The sequence below is a fragment of the Haemorhous mexicanus genome, chromosome 4 (assembly GCF_027477595.1).
Source record: "Haemorhous mexicanus isolate bHaeMex1 chromosome 4, bHaeMex1.pri, whole genome shotgun sequence".
NCBI classification, from domain to species: domain Eukaryota; kingdom Metazoa; phylum Chordata; class Aves; order Passeriformes; family Fringillidae; genus Haemorhous; species Haemorhous mexicanus.
In genome coordinates, this window is record NC_082344.1 from 68,404,991 (window position 1) to 68,421,862 (window position 16,872).

The 16,872-nt window shown below is 37.5% G+C and overlaps 1 protein-coding gene across 17 annotated transcripts in view; it reads right to left on the minus strand.

The window, feature by feature from the left end:
- Positions 1-884: 884 nt before the first annotated feature.
- Positions 885-16,872, minus strand: part of ADD1 (adducin 1) — a 60,999-nt gene continuing 45,011 nt past the window's right edge. For 5 of the 17 annotated variants that reach the window (XM_059845284.1, XM_059845279.1, XM_059845281.1 and 2 more), the window contains 7 exons: positions 16,639-16,740; positions 14,727-14,816; positions 13,798-13,890; positions 7,860-8,016; positions 6,627-7,001; positions 5,764-5,859; positions 885-1,597 (listed from right to left, as the gene is read on the minus strand). In XM_059845284.1, coding sequence (XP_059701267.1) covers positions 1,245-1,597; positions 5,764-5,859; positions 6,627-7,001; positions 7,860-8,016; positions 13,798-13,890; positions 14,727-14,816; positions 16,639-16,740 — 1,266 coding nt within the window. In that variant the 3' untranslated portion in view covers positions 885-1,244. Of the gene's footprint in view, positions 1,598-4,984; positions 5,020-5,763; positions 5,860-6,626; positions 7,002-7,859; positions 8,017-13,797; positions 13,891-14,726; positions 14,817-16,638; positions 16,741-16,872 lie in introns of those variants that run through there. The other 12 variants (XM_059845286.1, XM_059845285.1, XM_059845290.1 and 9 more) reach the window with 7 other exon arrangements.

The following is a 16,872-nucleotide window of genomic DNA, read 5'->3' on the forward strand; positions in this document are numbered from 1 at the left end:
ATTCCACAAGCTTGACCTGCCTGATCTTAAACTACTTTTATAATTAGTGAGAGACACAAGCATGGCAATAACTGGGAAATAGTGAACTCAGTGGCGAGAGTGATTTGCCATGCTGCACATTAAACAAACATTTATAGCAAACGGTGAAAATACATCTTTAAGGTTACACGGGATTTCTGCACTTGACTACTGGCAACAACAAAAAGATTTAAAAAAACGCCAGCTTTTGTAAGTGAAAATATAATTACTATAAAACAAGGTGAAATACTCAGTGTAATGCATTTACATTTTTGTCAGTGGGAAGGAACAAACACAAAAGGCTGCACATGGGGTTCGTGCACAGCAAGGCTGCATGTGCAACAAAGAGATTTTTAAGAGGATGAAGAAAACAGTGCTAAGGCCCACAACACACCTGCCCATGCTCCACACCAGCAGCTTTTACTTCAGTTACTTTTTAACCTTTTCTAACAGCCAAATCACCACATGACTCAGTGAGGCACCAGCAAAGCCAGATTTCCCTTAAACTGTAATTCACTAAAAAGAAAAAAACCCAGGCCAAGATTGGGCTCTTTGAACACACAACATGAGCAGAACACACCACGGACATTTCAGTCCTAGACAAAGACTGATTTCACCAGCCAGTTCTAAAATAAAGTGAAAAACACCTTCATTTTGTAACAACAGTGAGAAGGGAGAAAGAGAGGAAGCAATGGAGAGCCTCAAAGCTTGGCCAAACCACAACCTGTACTCACAAGCTTGCAGAAGTTTACGTGTCAGTTCAAGAATTCACCCCCCTTGAGAACACCACTGCAAAAGCATCCTCTCTAAAAGTCAAAATTTAAGAAATTTACCTGTGACTTGGAACAGAATATTGGAAAGAACACTTCTTGTGGTAAGCAACGGGTGTTTTATTTTTAATTGTGAATTTTTTATATTCTTTTGCAAAGCAGTGCGGGCTTTAAATTAAAAACAGTGAATCAATGCCTTCCACATGGAAGTCATTTACATTTGATTACAAACTAGGGATCAGATCTGTGGCAGCTGCTGAACACACAGGATTAGCACCTTTTTGGACACGAGTTTCTGGTTATAACCCTAAACAATCAAGCCATAACTTGAGGGGCTGGTTGGATTAATTGTGGCATTCATTTACATAGTAAGACAAAACACTCAGTACGATCTGGGTACATTCTAGTGGTTAATGGATTTTAAAATATGACAGTGTTTCTGCAGTGGGTTGGCCTTTAGGAGTCACTCTTCTTTTTGCTCTTCTTCAGGAAGGAAGGAGTGCGGAACTTCTTTTTCTTTTTCGATGGGGACTTCCCTGGAGATTCATCACTACCTGCATCAGCTGCTGTCCCCTCCTCAGCTGTTGGTGTTGCTGGCTCTTCAGTGGGTTGGGACTGGGGTTCTTTATTTTCCACTGCAGGTGGTTCCGTTTGGCTTTTGGGCACATCATGGTCACATCTCCCTTCCTCCTTCCCTAAGGGAGGGAAGCCGAGTGCTTCCGAAGGCTCATCGGGGGTGAGATCTGGGAGGGTTTGCTTGAAGGTTGCAGCATCACTGTCATCTCTGTAGGTCTGGTCCTGCCGTGTCTCTGGTGGACGGACAGACAGTGACAGTCAGTTTACAAAAGTGTCCCTGGGGCAGGGCAAGCGAGGCAAGTGGATGATGAGCGCGCTCTACAAGAAACTAATATATTTACTTTGCATGAGAGCCTTTGTAATAGGGCTGTTCTCCAGCTCTGGGCACAGAAGAAATAAGATATTCCAACGTCCTGTTTGTTTTTAAGCTTTTTCACACAGAACAGATAGAGCTGAATTGCATCAGCAAGAAAGTAACTGTTCAGACCTCACTCCCGTTTTACTTATGATATTTGCAGGCAACACAATATTTTTGTACAATAAAGCAGGAATTAAACCTACAGTTTTCATTGGCATTGAGTAGAGTGTTTTGCAATTCAATACTTTAATTCTTATTTCTTTTGGAGAGATAAAACTAATTGCTGATTTGCAGTGATCCTATACATGCAAATCCATTAATTTCTAAATTGTTGGTTTGCCAATTTACAATCCCAATAAAGAGATTTTCTTAATATTCTTCCATGAGATCTAACCAATATTACTTCAAAATATAATTTCCTATCACAAAGGCTTCACTTTTTTTTTTGCAAGATATGAGTACATATTATGGATTCCTATAAGTAACATCCATGTAGTTTATCAAATTAAATGAGCTCAGCAGGTTATGCAATACAGCTTGTTTTGTTTATTGTATGTGATGTCATGGTTATTGTATGTGAGCCAAACTCACCCTGTAAAAGGGAGCATGGAGAGTCCAGTGGTAGCTGTGTGTCCAAAGGGGAACTGAACCACTCCTCCCTCAACTGCAACACTGTCCCCACTCACCGCTGTGCTTTAGGATGTTCTGTTTAGGGCTCCTCTCTGGGCATGGGCTGAACAAGGAGCACTCTGTGGGGTTCCCTGCACGGCTGGCTGTGCACTGCAGCCAGCAGGGTCCTGTGAGCTGTGCCACATCCATCCCCACTGATGTTACATAAGGAGGAATTTAGAGCAAAATCCAGGCCGTGCTCATTGTGAGGCACAAATGAAAGGCAACTATTTTTTCCTCCTTTTGAGATCTTGTTTGTTTTAATTTGAAAAGACTGAAGGCTTTCACAAGAATTTACAGAAAATACTTGATACTTTAACATTTTTCCTATAAAAATGACAGTGTTCTTTTTACTTCTGCCAGATGGGATTAATAATTCTCTGATATATTTTAAAGGGCTCTGTTCTGTGAATACCTGCTAGGAAACAAACATGTTTTGCCTAGAGCACCATGAACTTCTAATAGGTTAAATAAGCACCACACACTAGTATCCACTCAGAATGCACAAGTTAGCAGTTTAAAAGTTATAATGCAGGCAGGATTTAAATCAGAGCAAAAAGAGAAAGCAGTTATGTACAGTACAAGTTACAGTTCTTCACTACCACTACCCTGCTTTTGAATTTGACTTTTCAGGAATTAACTGAAAACATTGCTGAGCTCTTCTCCCTGGGATCCAGTGGCAGGATGTGTGGGAATGGCTCAAAGCTGCACCAGAGGAGGTTCAGACTGGACTTTGGGAAGCATTTCTTCACTGAGAGGGTGGTCAGACATTGAAATAGGCTTCCTTCTTACTGAGAGCTGGTCAAGGCCCCAGGCCTGTCAGTGTTCAAGAGGCATTAGGACAATTAGCTTTAACTGTTGGTCAGCCATGAATCGGGTCAGGCAGTTGGTCTAGATGGTCACTGTAGGTCCCTTCCAAGTAAAAATTATTATATTCTATCCATTAGTTGGCCCAGTTTTTAGAACAGGCACCATATTGGACTGTCAGGTTTATTCTATATTTTTAAAATTAAGTTTAAAAGATAGTTTTGAAGTCTTAAAAAAGGGTTTAGAGATTCTTGAAATTAAAGAATAAGAAGCTACAGACATTTAAACAGCATTTGCCAGCTGGCCTGAGCATTGAATAAATATAAATGGGTTTGTAACTCATTAAGCCAGGACTGCAATCCTTCTCAATTAGTCAAGATCCCATCATCCTTAAAAAATAGATTAACGTGATGCTGGAATCAAGCAAACATCTGTTTATCTAGTTTGCTCAGGGCAATATTTTACCAGAATTCAGAAGATTTACAAATTCCACATTTAATTAAGCCAGCACACAACATGTAAATGCCCTGCTACTCTACTGGATGGATTTCAATAACACAACTAGAAGGCTTTAAAAATATTTCTTGCTGCTGCAAAACCTATTTACAGTTTAAGAATTCAGCAGCACCTCAACATCTTAAAAGTTTTTTTTAAATAATCACGTTTACATCTATGCTCTCCCTTTATTTTTATATACATATATATATATATACACATATATATACATATACATATATATATATATATACACTGTGGCTTACTAGTTTAAAGCATAACATCAATACTGGTGTGTGTTTACAGTTCACAATGTGGACAAACATACAAACTAGTCTATAACTGAGTTAAAAAACACTTAACTGACTTCAGCTATACTTAAATAGAAAGAATATGATGAATGAAAGTTGAAAAGAGGTTGTATACTGACAACATCGTCATTCAATAGAACCTCCCCCAACCAAAGTCATCATGATACAAATTTCCAGTTATTCTCTAAAATAAGCTTTGTATGTTTGTCCTGGAAAACTTTTGCATTTAGAAGAGTTTGTCAAACAATTCCCTGTTTAAAAGAACTTTCATGTTTTAGAACTTTACCAGTAACATCACAGGTGTCTACAATATAGTTTGACTTTCACACCTATGACAAACAAACACACTGACTTTTGGATATAACAGGACATACAAACATCCTTATTCCTTTAAAGAATAATCTGAAGGAGCCCTGCAGAGCTAGCCAAAACAGCTGTAGAAGTTGCTGCCACAAAGTACTTGCTGTTATTCCTTGGTTGGAATTTGAATTCCCTACAGTTTACACAAAACATAGGAGTAGTCCCATATCCATTTCCATGCAGAAGTCTGCTGGGTAAGTTTAAATCCATGTCAGTGGATTTTGCTCTGGAATAGATTAGGAACTCTTCCATTTTGTTACTAGGCCCAAGCTGTGTGGGCAGCAGCAAACTATTGAGGCAGAAACTCCCAGGGCTGTTTCAGCTATATCTGCCAGGCAACTTCAGACTATTCCTTTTTAAACTCAGGAATCGGACACACAGATATGGAAACACAGAAGGTGACTTTCACAGTCTCTCTCAAAGGGGGAGTGTGCTTTAACATGAGATCTGCAACTGCCTGGAATTATATGGAATTGAGAACTAAAGAACTCAACATCTCAACTGAAAAACCTGCTTTTTTAAAAAAAAAAAAGCAAAACAAAAAAAAAAAAACCTTAGTAAACAAAGATGCAAGAGTAAAGCAAAGCACAAAAGCAGGTCAGAGTATGGAATGATACTTACTATGGTAACAGGTATTCTTTAGCATATCCATCTCCTGTTTGTAACGCAGCCACAAGAAGAAAAAAGCACAAGTAGAGAATCTATGCATTCATCACAGCCATTGTGTTACGTTAGAAGAATGGTTGCAACCATTCTTGTAGAAAACAGAATGAGATGAAGTAGTGAATGGCAGACTAACAGACAAGTGATATATCCAATGTACAAGGTAAGGGAAACAAGACAATAATTGGATTACACCTGATCAAGATTATAATTTAATCCTTTTTTTAGGGAATTATCAACTTCAGCAGCCCTGCTCTCATTTTAGTTAAAACTATGACAGAAGGTGAGCAAATAAGCAAATTTACATTCAAATTGAGTAGGAAAAATATTTACTGAGGTGTAATCCAAGTACAATAATGTTTAAGAAATGTGCAATCAGTGAAGAAGATTTACCAAAGTATCTAGATATGTGTCTGGTTCACCATCAGACACCATTTCATTTAGTAAGAGCAATTACCTCGCAGAAAATGTACAAAAAGGAAAACCAGTTGAAAAACACCAAGAGATGACAAGGCAAATCTGAAGAGATGGAAATTTGTCTTTATATTAATGCACACTTCTTTATTATTGTAAACAAACCTGTTAGACTCACAGTTCAGTGGAGTACCTCGTAGGTAGTACAACAATGAAGTACAAGAAGTCATTGACTGGTATTAGCTCTAGTTCATGTACTCCATGCATCAGTCACTAAGGATGCAGTTACTGGCTCCCCCAGCCCCCAGGGAGCAGAACGTACCTTCCTCTATCTTAATCGGCGTGCTGGGAGGAGTGCGAGCTGAACTGGGCTCAGGGGGGCTTTTCTCTTTCTGTGGCCTGCCATCTTCTGAAGGTTCTGCAGGGGTAGGCAAAGGGAAATCAAAAAGGCAAATAAAACCTCTCTGCATGTAAGAAAACAAGCATCCTTTTGCTCCATGCACAAAAGATACCAATACATTGTTCTGAATCAAAATTCTGCCAGGATATTAATACCAAAACAAGCAAAAGAAAATTAAGTGACAGTTTGATATTAACAAAACTGTTCAAGTCACTGTTGTGCTCTGTGGCTCTTTTGGGAGGCTTTTTTTTTTTTTTTTCTTTAAGCAGGCATGAATAATGAAATCATTTAGGAATTGGTTCATGCTGCTGTTATAAAGAAAATTTGTGAGGAAAAACCACAAGGAATATATAAACAAATAAGAGGAGGAGGGGATATGCCACTAGGCCTACACAAGATAACATTCTTTTGCTTGCTTTGTATTGCTGAAATCCGGAGTAAACAAAATTGCATCCCGAAAGAAAAAAAGACTGCACAGGTAATCAGAAAAACATGCAGTAATTATATGATTCCAAACAGATTTCACAGTGGTTTGAGTTATTCGTTATTAGTAAGGAGGGTTCCCCTTGCTTCCAGCTTTAAATAGCCCTAGATCCAAAGGAAAACATTAATAGAGTACAGCGTATATCAGGAACAACACTAAAGCATTGTTCCATCCAGTTCACCTACACAATTAAAGTGAAATCAGTCCCACAGATGAGAGTCAACTGACAGAATCTCCACATGGTGTAGATAAAGGGGTGGTTCCTTGGATTGCAAGCGCAGCTGTACCATGTTAGTAATACCTGAGGCCTCAGCCAAAAGGTCAGGATCAGACCTTAATGCTTTGATCACTGCAGTATGAAATTCCTTATGGGAGGACTTCTGCCCATCTGGCTCTTCTCCATTTAGGTGTGGGATGCTTTGCTGCATGGTCTGACAAGAAACCCATGCAGCAGCAAACTGAACGTTATCTAAAGACTTAGACAGTGATGATACGTCACGATCCTGTAAAGTCTTCGGATCTGCTCCTTGAAAGGTGTTTGATCTCCCTTTCAAATCCAGAGATTTTTTATCTGACGTGTTTTGCTCACTGATGGTCTGATTTCTAAGCACTGCACTCTGTTCCCCAGCTGGTGTCTGTCTCAGTAACACAGTCTCTCCATATTTTGATACCTTAACTAAGAAGGATGTGGCATTGTTACTGAGAGAATAAAAGTATGCAGTTAAACAGGCATGACAGCACAGCATCCCCCCCACCCCACCCCACTCAGTACTTCATAAACCAAACACAAGGGTTCCTGTATTGTGGTCCCAAAAAGCAGCTGCAGGGAACATATACTGTGAAAGAAACAGCACTTTGGATTCTTGCATCACTCAAATTCAAAACCTCACAACAGATGAGCATTCTAAGTATCATCCCTTAAAATTGTTCAAAAGTAAAGCAGGAGAACCACTTCAGATGCAGCAGTGGCCTCTTTTTATAGCACAAATCTGTCATAATTCTAGGATAATTGAAAAAGTTCGTTTTGGTAGAAGTCCCCACAAGATGTCACATTTCCAAGCGACAATCAATCAATGTTATTCTGTATCTTCTCCATTCAATGTATTTCTCAAACCCACAGATTTCAAGAACTTAAAAACCTGCAGTCTTGCTGCTTTAAAGCACAACCATTCCCTGACCTTAGCCTAGGCTCTAGGGCCAAGGGAAACAAAGCAGAACAAAACCACTACCAAAACACCTTTCTGATGGAAGCTTTCAACTTCCTACCAGCAGGAGTAACTGGCCCTACTGCCCAGTTTGTCTATAAAGACAATTTTAGAGTGAGATCTATGCATTTTACAGAACACAAAACACTTAGATCACACATTTTATCTCTAATATACTTTTCAAATTTCTAATTCATACTGGAAAAACTCACACATACAAAAGCTGGGTAATTTATCCAGGGCCTTTGCAGGTAACCCACCTTCCAATTACTAAGAAACTTGCTGGTATTACAGTCTATTGCAGAAAAAACACACACAGAGAAACCAACCTTCTGGTCCCTTCTGCTTTCTTTCTACTTCTTTGCGATATTCTTCCAGTTCTCGATCCGTGAGTTTATTGAAGGGATTTGGTCCTGTTGTGCTCACTATGACTTTTGGTTGATATTCTTTCTCAATTATTGCCTTTGATGCAGTCACCAGTTCTCCCTGGCAAAAGAAAATTAAGATACATCTGCAATCAAGTAGTAACTTGCAGAACCTTTAGAGGTATAGAGGCTACAAAGCAACCAAAAACAAAACAAAAACATAACTTGGAAAATGCTACTTTTTCCTCTTTTAGATTAAAAAAAAAAAATCTATTGCAGATTTTTTTTTTTTTTAATGTGATTCACAGGAGGTTAATATAAAGGAGAAAACAGGTCTCCACCAGGGAATATCCACCATTAAGCAGTAAATCAAACAGCAGCCAAACAGTCTAGCTGAATTATGTTTGAAGTCACAAAAGTTTATCAAGTTTCTTTTTCTCACCACAAAAAAACATGATACCAGGCCCACCTGCATGGCAGTCTGGGCACAAAATACTCGTAAAGGGTCAAGACTAAGCTCATGGGTATTTTTGTTTCTGTTTTGTTTTGGGGTTTTTAAATTATTATTATTATTTTGCTTTGGGTTTTTGTTTTGCTTTATAGTTTTTTAATAACAGAAAAGCTATTTCTTGCAGCTACTACATTACACCTAACAGATGTTATAGTAAAAAGCCATCTTGTATATGTTCTGTATACACCAGATTAACAGCTTATTATAAGCCATTTTAAAGTAATTAAGGTTAACTGTAATCAGATACAAGTCAGCATATTTACATCTATAACATTTGTCATATAAGCCAGATAAAACGTTATACAAATAAAAATATAATGAGCAATTGTAAGTACAGTAAGTTCTGGTGGACAAAAGCAGCTGCATCAGACATTCTCTATTGTTAAAGTTTTTCATTTTTCTTCTCTAATCATTTGGTAAAGGCTGGATTTTCATTGTCTCAGGTACAGAAAATGCTTGCCTGGAGATAGCTGCTCTATCTCTCAACTAACTTGTCTAAGCATTTGGTTTTTAACAGTGGATATACAGAACTCTGACACTAGTTTGTTAACGACTGATGTGTTACCTGGGCCCCATGTCATGGTGACATCCAAACTGTCTTCATTATGGGAAAAAAAAAATATTTGAACTCCATTACCCAAAATGTACGGGCTACTGATTGACCCAAGTCATTGTCATATTCAATGTTGCCTGTACCAACCAATATTTAGAAGAAAGCATTAGAAAGCACAGTTCAAAAATATTCAGTGCCTAAAGAGAGACAAACATTCCATCCCATGTCCACACTTCATGGACAAGCACAGGATGGCCACTGTAAAACTGATGATGCAAATAGACAGAATGCTGTTCTGGATGGCAAGAGCTGCTTTGGACAAGTTGTCAGCACCAAAGAGGTGACAGACAAGGATGTCTGGATGGAAGGAGGACAAGAGCAGTTCTGAAAGCCTGATGAGAGATCTCCAGAAACCTGGTCTACAGCGATCCAGGGAGGTAAGATGGATGTTAGAATCTATGCAGCTCTTCAGGAAACAAACACCAGAGAACAAACAGCGTAACAATAAATCTCCACTGAAAGAAAGGAATATTCTTGAAAGGAACTGCAGGAGAGATCTCTAAAACATTACAGATCACTTCCATTTCTTCATAAAATAAGAGGAAAATTCATTCTACATGCAGAATGTCAGTAGACAGTCAGAAGCCTTTTCTCAACTATATCCATGAAGCATTGATTTGACAGCAACAGCTTTTCTCAGAAGATAATGCATAAAAGGGTCAGAGAAACATCAACCTTTGTACAAACCCTAATTGTTTTGTAGAAAATTCAAAACAGCCCTAAAACTACAGGTCTTAGCTTTTCATGATGGCAGAAAACTGATGCCCATGGAAATTTTATATTTCTCTTTCTGTCTTTGCCCACACTTCAAACTAAATCTACAGTTTTAACTGAAACTCAGCATAAGTAGCAAGACCTTGTAAAGGACTGATCTCAGGCAGAGCTTCTAGAGTTTTCTGGGAACAAGAGAGAAACAAGACACAGTACCCATTAGTATCCCTGGAATTTCTAAGAATCTCTTTGAATGTTGCAACTTAAATCCAGAATCACTGAGTAGAACAATTTCTAATGAAACAGAATGTTACTGAATGCCTGTAGATTTAATGGTGACAAACAGCAAGACAGGCAGTTAGCAGATGCCTGGTGCACTGGCATGCCATGTTCTCCTACTCAGTGTCTCCTACACTTTATCTTTGTTAAATACTGGGAGTGAAAGCAGCAAATCAAGCTTATCACATTTACTACACTGAAAAAAAAAAAAAATCAAAATTAAACCCTCACAAAAAACACCCACAATCAATGCAAACAATATTTGTACTTGTTAAGTAGCTTTGACCCAAGAGAAGCAGCACTGAAAAGATCAGAAGCAACAACATTGGATCATAAAAGCAGAAAAATTATACAAGAGATCAGAAAGGAAAACTGTTATTTTATTTTTAAAAACTTTTTTTATCAAATTTTATTCAGTATCAATAATATGGAAACTGTTCAAAGGCCACCAATGAAAATGATACTGGTAGAGGTACTGAGTTTATATAGGAAATAAATTATAGCAATATGTTAATAAGTTCTGCAATATGGTTACTGTACACCAGTATGATTACTCTAAACCATCATTACTTCTAAATCAACAAGCAGATATGTTTTACTTGACAGAATAGGCCACAGAGCAGCCTCCTAAGAATTCAAATAAAAATATACAACACAAAATGAAACATAGGACAGAAAGAAAACAAGTAAAAAGGACTAAAAAGACAGTACAGAACATATTTCCAATTGTTAAATGTGACACTAAAATAGACAAGACTTTGCAGAGCTATCAACCTGACCATGCCATTCAGAGATTCCTAAGAATGTTCAGAAAAACTGAACAAGAAAATTGGTCTGGAGTGGAGCTACTTCCAGTATTAAAGAACCTGAAGAGAGGGAACAAATTCCCATAAACTCACACTCTGTTTCAACATAAGATGATACGAAAAAAAATTAATGTTCTAGTGATCTCATTGGGATTAGGTTGATCCTAGTATTACTTTGATGATGATTCCAGAAGTATTTAGATGACTATTTGAAATTTGATCACATGTGTATGCACTCAAATACCAACAGCATTTTCTCCACTGTAAGAAACATTGGATAGGGATAGATTATATTAATGAAGAGAATGCATTTTCACTCTGTAAGGGCAGACACTCCCAGAGACACAAAGGGAGAGCCATTTATAGCTAAAGATATGCAACATATCTTCATATTAAACATGGACTTCATACTTCCTACATGAAAATTTAGATAATCAAGTAATTTTGTAACTTCTAGACCAAACCTGCTTTTAGAGAAAAATTCAAAACTGACCATTATTTAACAGGCAAGCACTTCACCTTGTTCTCAGGGATATATAAAACCAAAACTAGTACTTTATATACGCCAATTCTTCTTTCAATCAGACAGGAGGTTCATAATAATGGTCTAAGTTAACAATTGCTCCTAACACAATCTGACATTAATGCAGTGCCTTTATCCAAAACACCAAGATTTCTGAGGTACTGTTCATGTAGAAGTCACCACTGAAACCCAGTGCCACCGCTGAGGCAGCACTGAGAGGGTCTGCTTTAAGAACAAAGCCACAGAATTTCCATTCTAAAGGAAGAGACCCATAATGGGTGACTCCTCTTCCATTTAAAATTACTGAAAATTCACGTGAATTTATTTTCATATGAGACTGCAGAATGGTTGTTGGTAAGAATAACCAACACTCCCTGTCAATCAGCCAAGACTGCAGCAGAAGCTTGGTTAACCAAGCCTGACCAGGAATAAAATTACATGATGCACAAGGAGGTTGTGTTGCAACATGGCCAGGACTTCTCAGAACATGGATAAAGCAAGCAACGAGGCAAGATGGAGTATTCACTGCTGCAGCCATAGGCACAGGAGCTCAAAGCAGAACATGCATACTGTACAGAAGGAGGCATTTCTTCATCCAAAATAGTGTGCATTAGTATTTGATATAAATCTCAATGTTAACTGAAATATAATACATTGTGTTACTGCAATTACATGAAACTTTGTACATGAACTGTCATTGAGTATCAAAGAATTTGTCAACTGAGAACTTCTAATTGTCTAGTACTTAAAAGTCCCTAAGACCTTGATATACAGGATTCTTCAGTTTCATTGAAATTTTCAGATAAAGTTTGTGTGGGCATCATAAGATTGCTTACACTTCCTTTGTTCCACAAAACACAATTGTTTTATGCAGAATCTTTCAAGGAAATTTCTCTGGTGGTTGTCTTTTGTTGCTGTTATTTTTGGGTTTATTGGATTTTCTGGTTTGGGTGACATTTTTCAGAAGGAGGTAGTTTGGTTTGGTTTTTTGTTTGTTTGTTTGTTTTGGTTTTGTTTCTTGGGTTGTTATTTTTTTTCCCCAAACAGGAAATTATTAAGCATTCAGGTCACAATCCACCATGTTAAAATAAAGATTATGAAATAGGCCACTTCTATTTCATAATTACTCCCGTAATTTACATTGTGATCTAATTTTACACACTATTTCAGCCAGAAAGCACTTTCATGACACCACAAAAAAATGAAACAATTTGGACATCTAAACCCTAACAGGACGCTGCTAGACAAAATCACATAACCAATGACTCTTTGTTGGTTCTCTGCCATCTGTGAAAATGCATGTAAACTATCTGACTACTTTTATAGAAAAGCTGTGTCATTGTTTGAACATTATACTTGAAATATATCGCCATTAAAAAAAGACCTGTGCTGTGATAATTATCATAAAAATAGTTTTTCACTTTGAAGGTATTATTGAGTGGAAAATAAATCCATGCACTGCCTGAAAGAACTGGGCTTTATTTTACTTTTTGTCTTAAACCCAGAAATGGTGTTTTATTATTTTTCCTTTCAGACTATGGGCAAAACAAACTGCAATGTGAAAAACATGACCATCATATTCTCAGTAAGATCCAAGTATCTATAACACAAACTGGCTCATTACACTTTAGAAAGAGTTATAAAACCACAAGATTTCCAACAATGGCGTAATTTGAAGTATTCTGTATTTTTTTTTCATGCAGAAGCTATTCTGAAATTAGGTGTTTAGGCATGACCTAAACCCAAGATTTAAGAATCTTTTAGGTAAAACACTGGAGCAGAGGAGGCACTGATGCTTATTTACATACTGTGCTTCCACACTAGATGTGCTCTAAGAAACGTTATTTGCAGCCTGCAGCCCCAAGGACTGCCCTTGGACACCCCAACATGGCCACACCTCTTGAACTTACTCTGTATTTAATGGATATTATGCAAGCAAACATGATAACATGTGTGAAAGACAATTGATTTTGCACATGTGGGGCATTACTTAGCAACTCTTGTAGCTAACTGCAGGAAATATGAAGGAAGCCAGGCATCCAGTGCTCTGGGATCAAGAGTTGACAATGTTTGTCACATAACACACAGAGTATCCTCAGAATTACACTGATGTAATCAGGCTGTGATTAAGCTAACTCTAAATTGATCTCAAATTAGAACAATTCAACACTAACAGCATGTATAAAGCAATCCTCTATATGCAGGACCTAATCAGCACCTTAACATCAAAAGTGTTTCCTCACCAGCTTCTACAGACAAAGATCAAGACCCTTAAGACAGTCTTAACAGAGTAAAGTAACTGTTTGCATCACTGCATGTACATAATTTGAAGATCCATCTATTTTCATTTTTTAAAGTTTTCTAGCCAAATCATTTCTTACAGAGGAAAAAGGTCAGGGTAAGGAGAGGTTAAATGAGGGGTGAACAACAGTATTTAGAGCAGTATGACAGGGCAGTACCTTTCTAACAGACAGAGATTTAGCGGGACTAAAGGCCTGCTCTGTGAGATCGAGCCCTTCAATAGATTCCGTACAGTCTGAGAGGGGAGCATCCTGCAACAGTAAATTGAGTAAACAGAGCAAACCGAGCCCGGGCTGTACAACATCAACCAAAGCATTGTGGTGCTTGCTAAAAACATGCAGAGAAATAGTAACTGCTAGATGAAATTGCATATGACAATGAATTGACATGCACACAATATGACACCCAACATGAATTATGCTGTGGTCATGATAAGACTTGCCAATCTAAAAAGTACTATCAGAAAATACTTATCTAGGGCAGTTGAAAGCACTTGGATATAAAAAGCTTTATTCAGCTATACAGTATAACTGTACAGCTCTAATTCTTTATTTGAATATATGATTTATAGTTTTTTGCATATCCAGATATAATGCTTTTAAGTTTCATTGATGTAATAGCTTTTTTCCCAAACTGCTCTTCAAATAAAATATTATGAAGCATGAAATCCCATATTTAACACAAAACACTACTGCCCCACAGTGAGCCTGGTGTGCCCAGTATTAATCCTTCAAGATACATCAACTCAGAAATCAAACAACCAAAAAGCTGTCACAAAGCCCAACTAGTTTTGAACAAGAATGTAACCCATATAAATAAGCTTTCTGAATTCCATGCATTACATTCAGCAAAAAAAAAAAAAAAAAAACCAAGAAGCATCCTCCAAAGACATGCTTGGGCTACATGGCTGAAGCCTCTAGATTTCTGACCCTGAGCACTCTTGCAAAGACAATGGTGTTACCTCTAAGACTTACCTTATAAACTGTTACTCTCTGCCAATTAAAGAATAATTTCATAGTGATATATTAGGTGAAAGCAGAGGATATTACAGATTAAGCTAATAGTTTAAGGAATTGAATACTCTCACCTGTACAAGGCTCCTGTCCACAACTACCCCAGAAAGAACCTGTGACTGAGGGCCTGCTGTTTTAATATCCTGCAAATTTTGCTCTCGGATCTGTAAAGGAAAGCAGCAGAATGAACAACAATCACATGAACAACGGAGAAAAGTTGATCACATTTTTGTGTCTGAAAAAGGGGTGAGTGAACCTGCCAAAAGGCAACAACCAGTGCTAACTGCTGTGGCCACAGGGCTGTCAAATGAAGCTGAGCTTATAAACACCACTTGAACATAAATGTTCAGGTTCCCGGCTGTTTCCTCACATTTCTCAGAATTTAGTCTTTAAGTACCACAGAAAGTGTTGTCCTTTGCTTTTTAGTACTAGGTCATGGCAAAACAGGTAACACATAACTCCAGTTTGGAAAAGTGAGGAGAAATAGAAATATTACGTCTGTACTTTCCTGTCTATTCTACCTGACCAGTCAGTTGCAGGATTCTGTCATTAGCCATTAGTTACTGATATTGCACCACAATATCATCTTCTTATGGAACTTACTGTAAAACACTGCACAACTTTCCATTTTTGCTTCTAGTCAGGATAATATCCTCAAAAGGACATATAAATAATTTCTCTGTGGATAAACTGACACTCTGGAGTTCTCAAGGACACCCCTTTTGCTGCATCCTAAATATCTCCCAGTTATTTCAATACAGAAGATGGGGACAGAAATCAGATCTCTAAACGTAAGTACTATCTATTTAAATTAGATATCCTTCAGTGGTAAAGAATTCATAACAACTGACTCAAAACTTATTTCTAAAATATTCTCGTTCTTGTTCCAAGATAAATTAAGAAAAGCATGCATCTTAAAAACCTCTATTTTACAAATAAAAAGGACACTGACTCTATAAAAAATATATGCATTCAAATACACAAACAAGAAGTATTATTAATACTTGGTATCTCAGAAAGCACAAGGCTCCTCCACCTTTTTCACTTCTTTCTAATTTACTACCCTTCTCATCATTGTGAAAGTATAAAATTTGAAGACTTATTCTCTTAGTCACTTCATTCAAATTTTTAAAAGCAATATTTGTGTTTGAAACACAAAGAAACTGCTTGGAAATTTCATGGTAATTCTAATTTCAGGTGGTTATTATTTTACAGTGCCAAACATAAGTTCTGTCAGCCATATACAAATTATTTTAGATTCCTGCTGGTATCCCTGCACACAGCCTTTCTTTGACAGAATGCTAATTCTCACGCACCATGTGGCCACCAGTTAGAGGTATCAAAACAATCCAGAACATGTTAAATATTAACAAGATACCTGAGCCTATTTTATGCTATAAAAGAAATAAAGTGAAAAAAAACCCCAATCAATTCAGTGCTTTCCTTATGGTACATTGGACAAGAAGATCTGAAATTCAAAACCAGGAAAATTACCTGCAAGGTCATTCCAAAAAGATTAACTTGCATTTCCAAAGACAATAAAAGGAAGTCTGCAACAATCACAGTATATTATAATACAGTACATTGAAATATGGAGAGAGATTTATAGGCTACTTTGTCTAGGCCACAAAAGTTCAACTGGTATTACCAAAACAGGAAAACAGGTCACCAATGTAAAACTATGATCTTAGGGTACAGAATTACTACCATAAACTCAGGACTGGCTGTTTCAGAGGTACACAGCAACTGGTCTAAGAAAAAATAGAAAAGAGTCTTCATATGGTGAACAGAAATACCAACTTTTTCCAAGAGGAGTTCAGGACGCTTAGGAATTGTTTCATTATTTAGTTAAAAAGGGAAAGGACAACACCAGAACTGTGTTACTGACCCCCCAAAATCATAGCAAAGTAAGTTAGTTCATTACGAGTACACAACTTAATTGTAGTGATGACCAAAAAAAGAAGTTATTTTACTGCTATTACAAACCTTGTTCCTCATTTCTTGGACCTCCTTTGGATTGGTGTTCAATGGAACAAACAGATTAGGGACAGCAGAGGTGGCAGTTCTATGTCCATCCTCTTTAGTCCACTGTAACATCAAGAACAGTTGCAGAGTCAGAACTGTTATAATGGCTACAGACACTCAGAGCAGCAAAGTCACATCACAGTTGATCATGCATTATACAGAGCAGAGAACTGAACCAATGATTGCGTTCTTCTA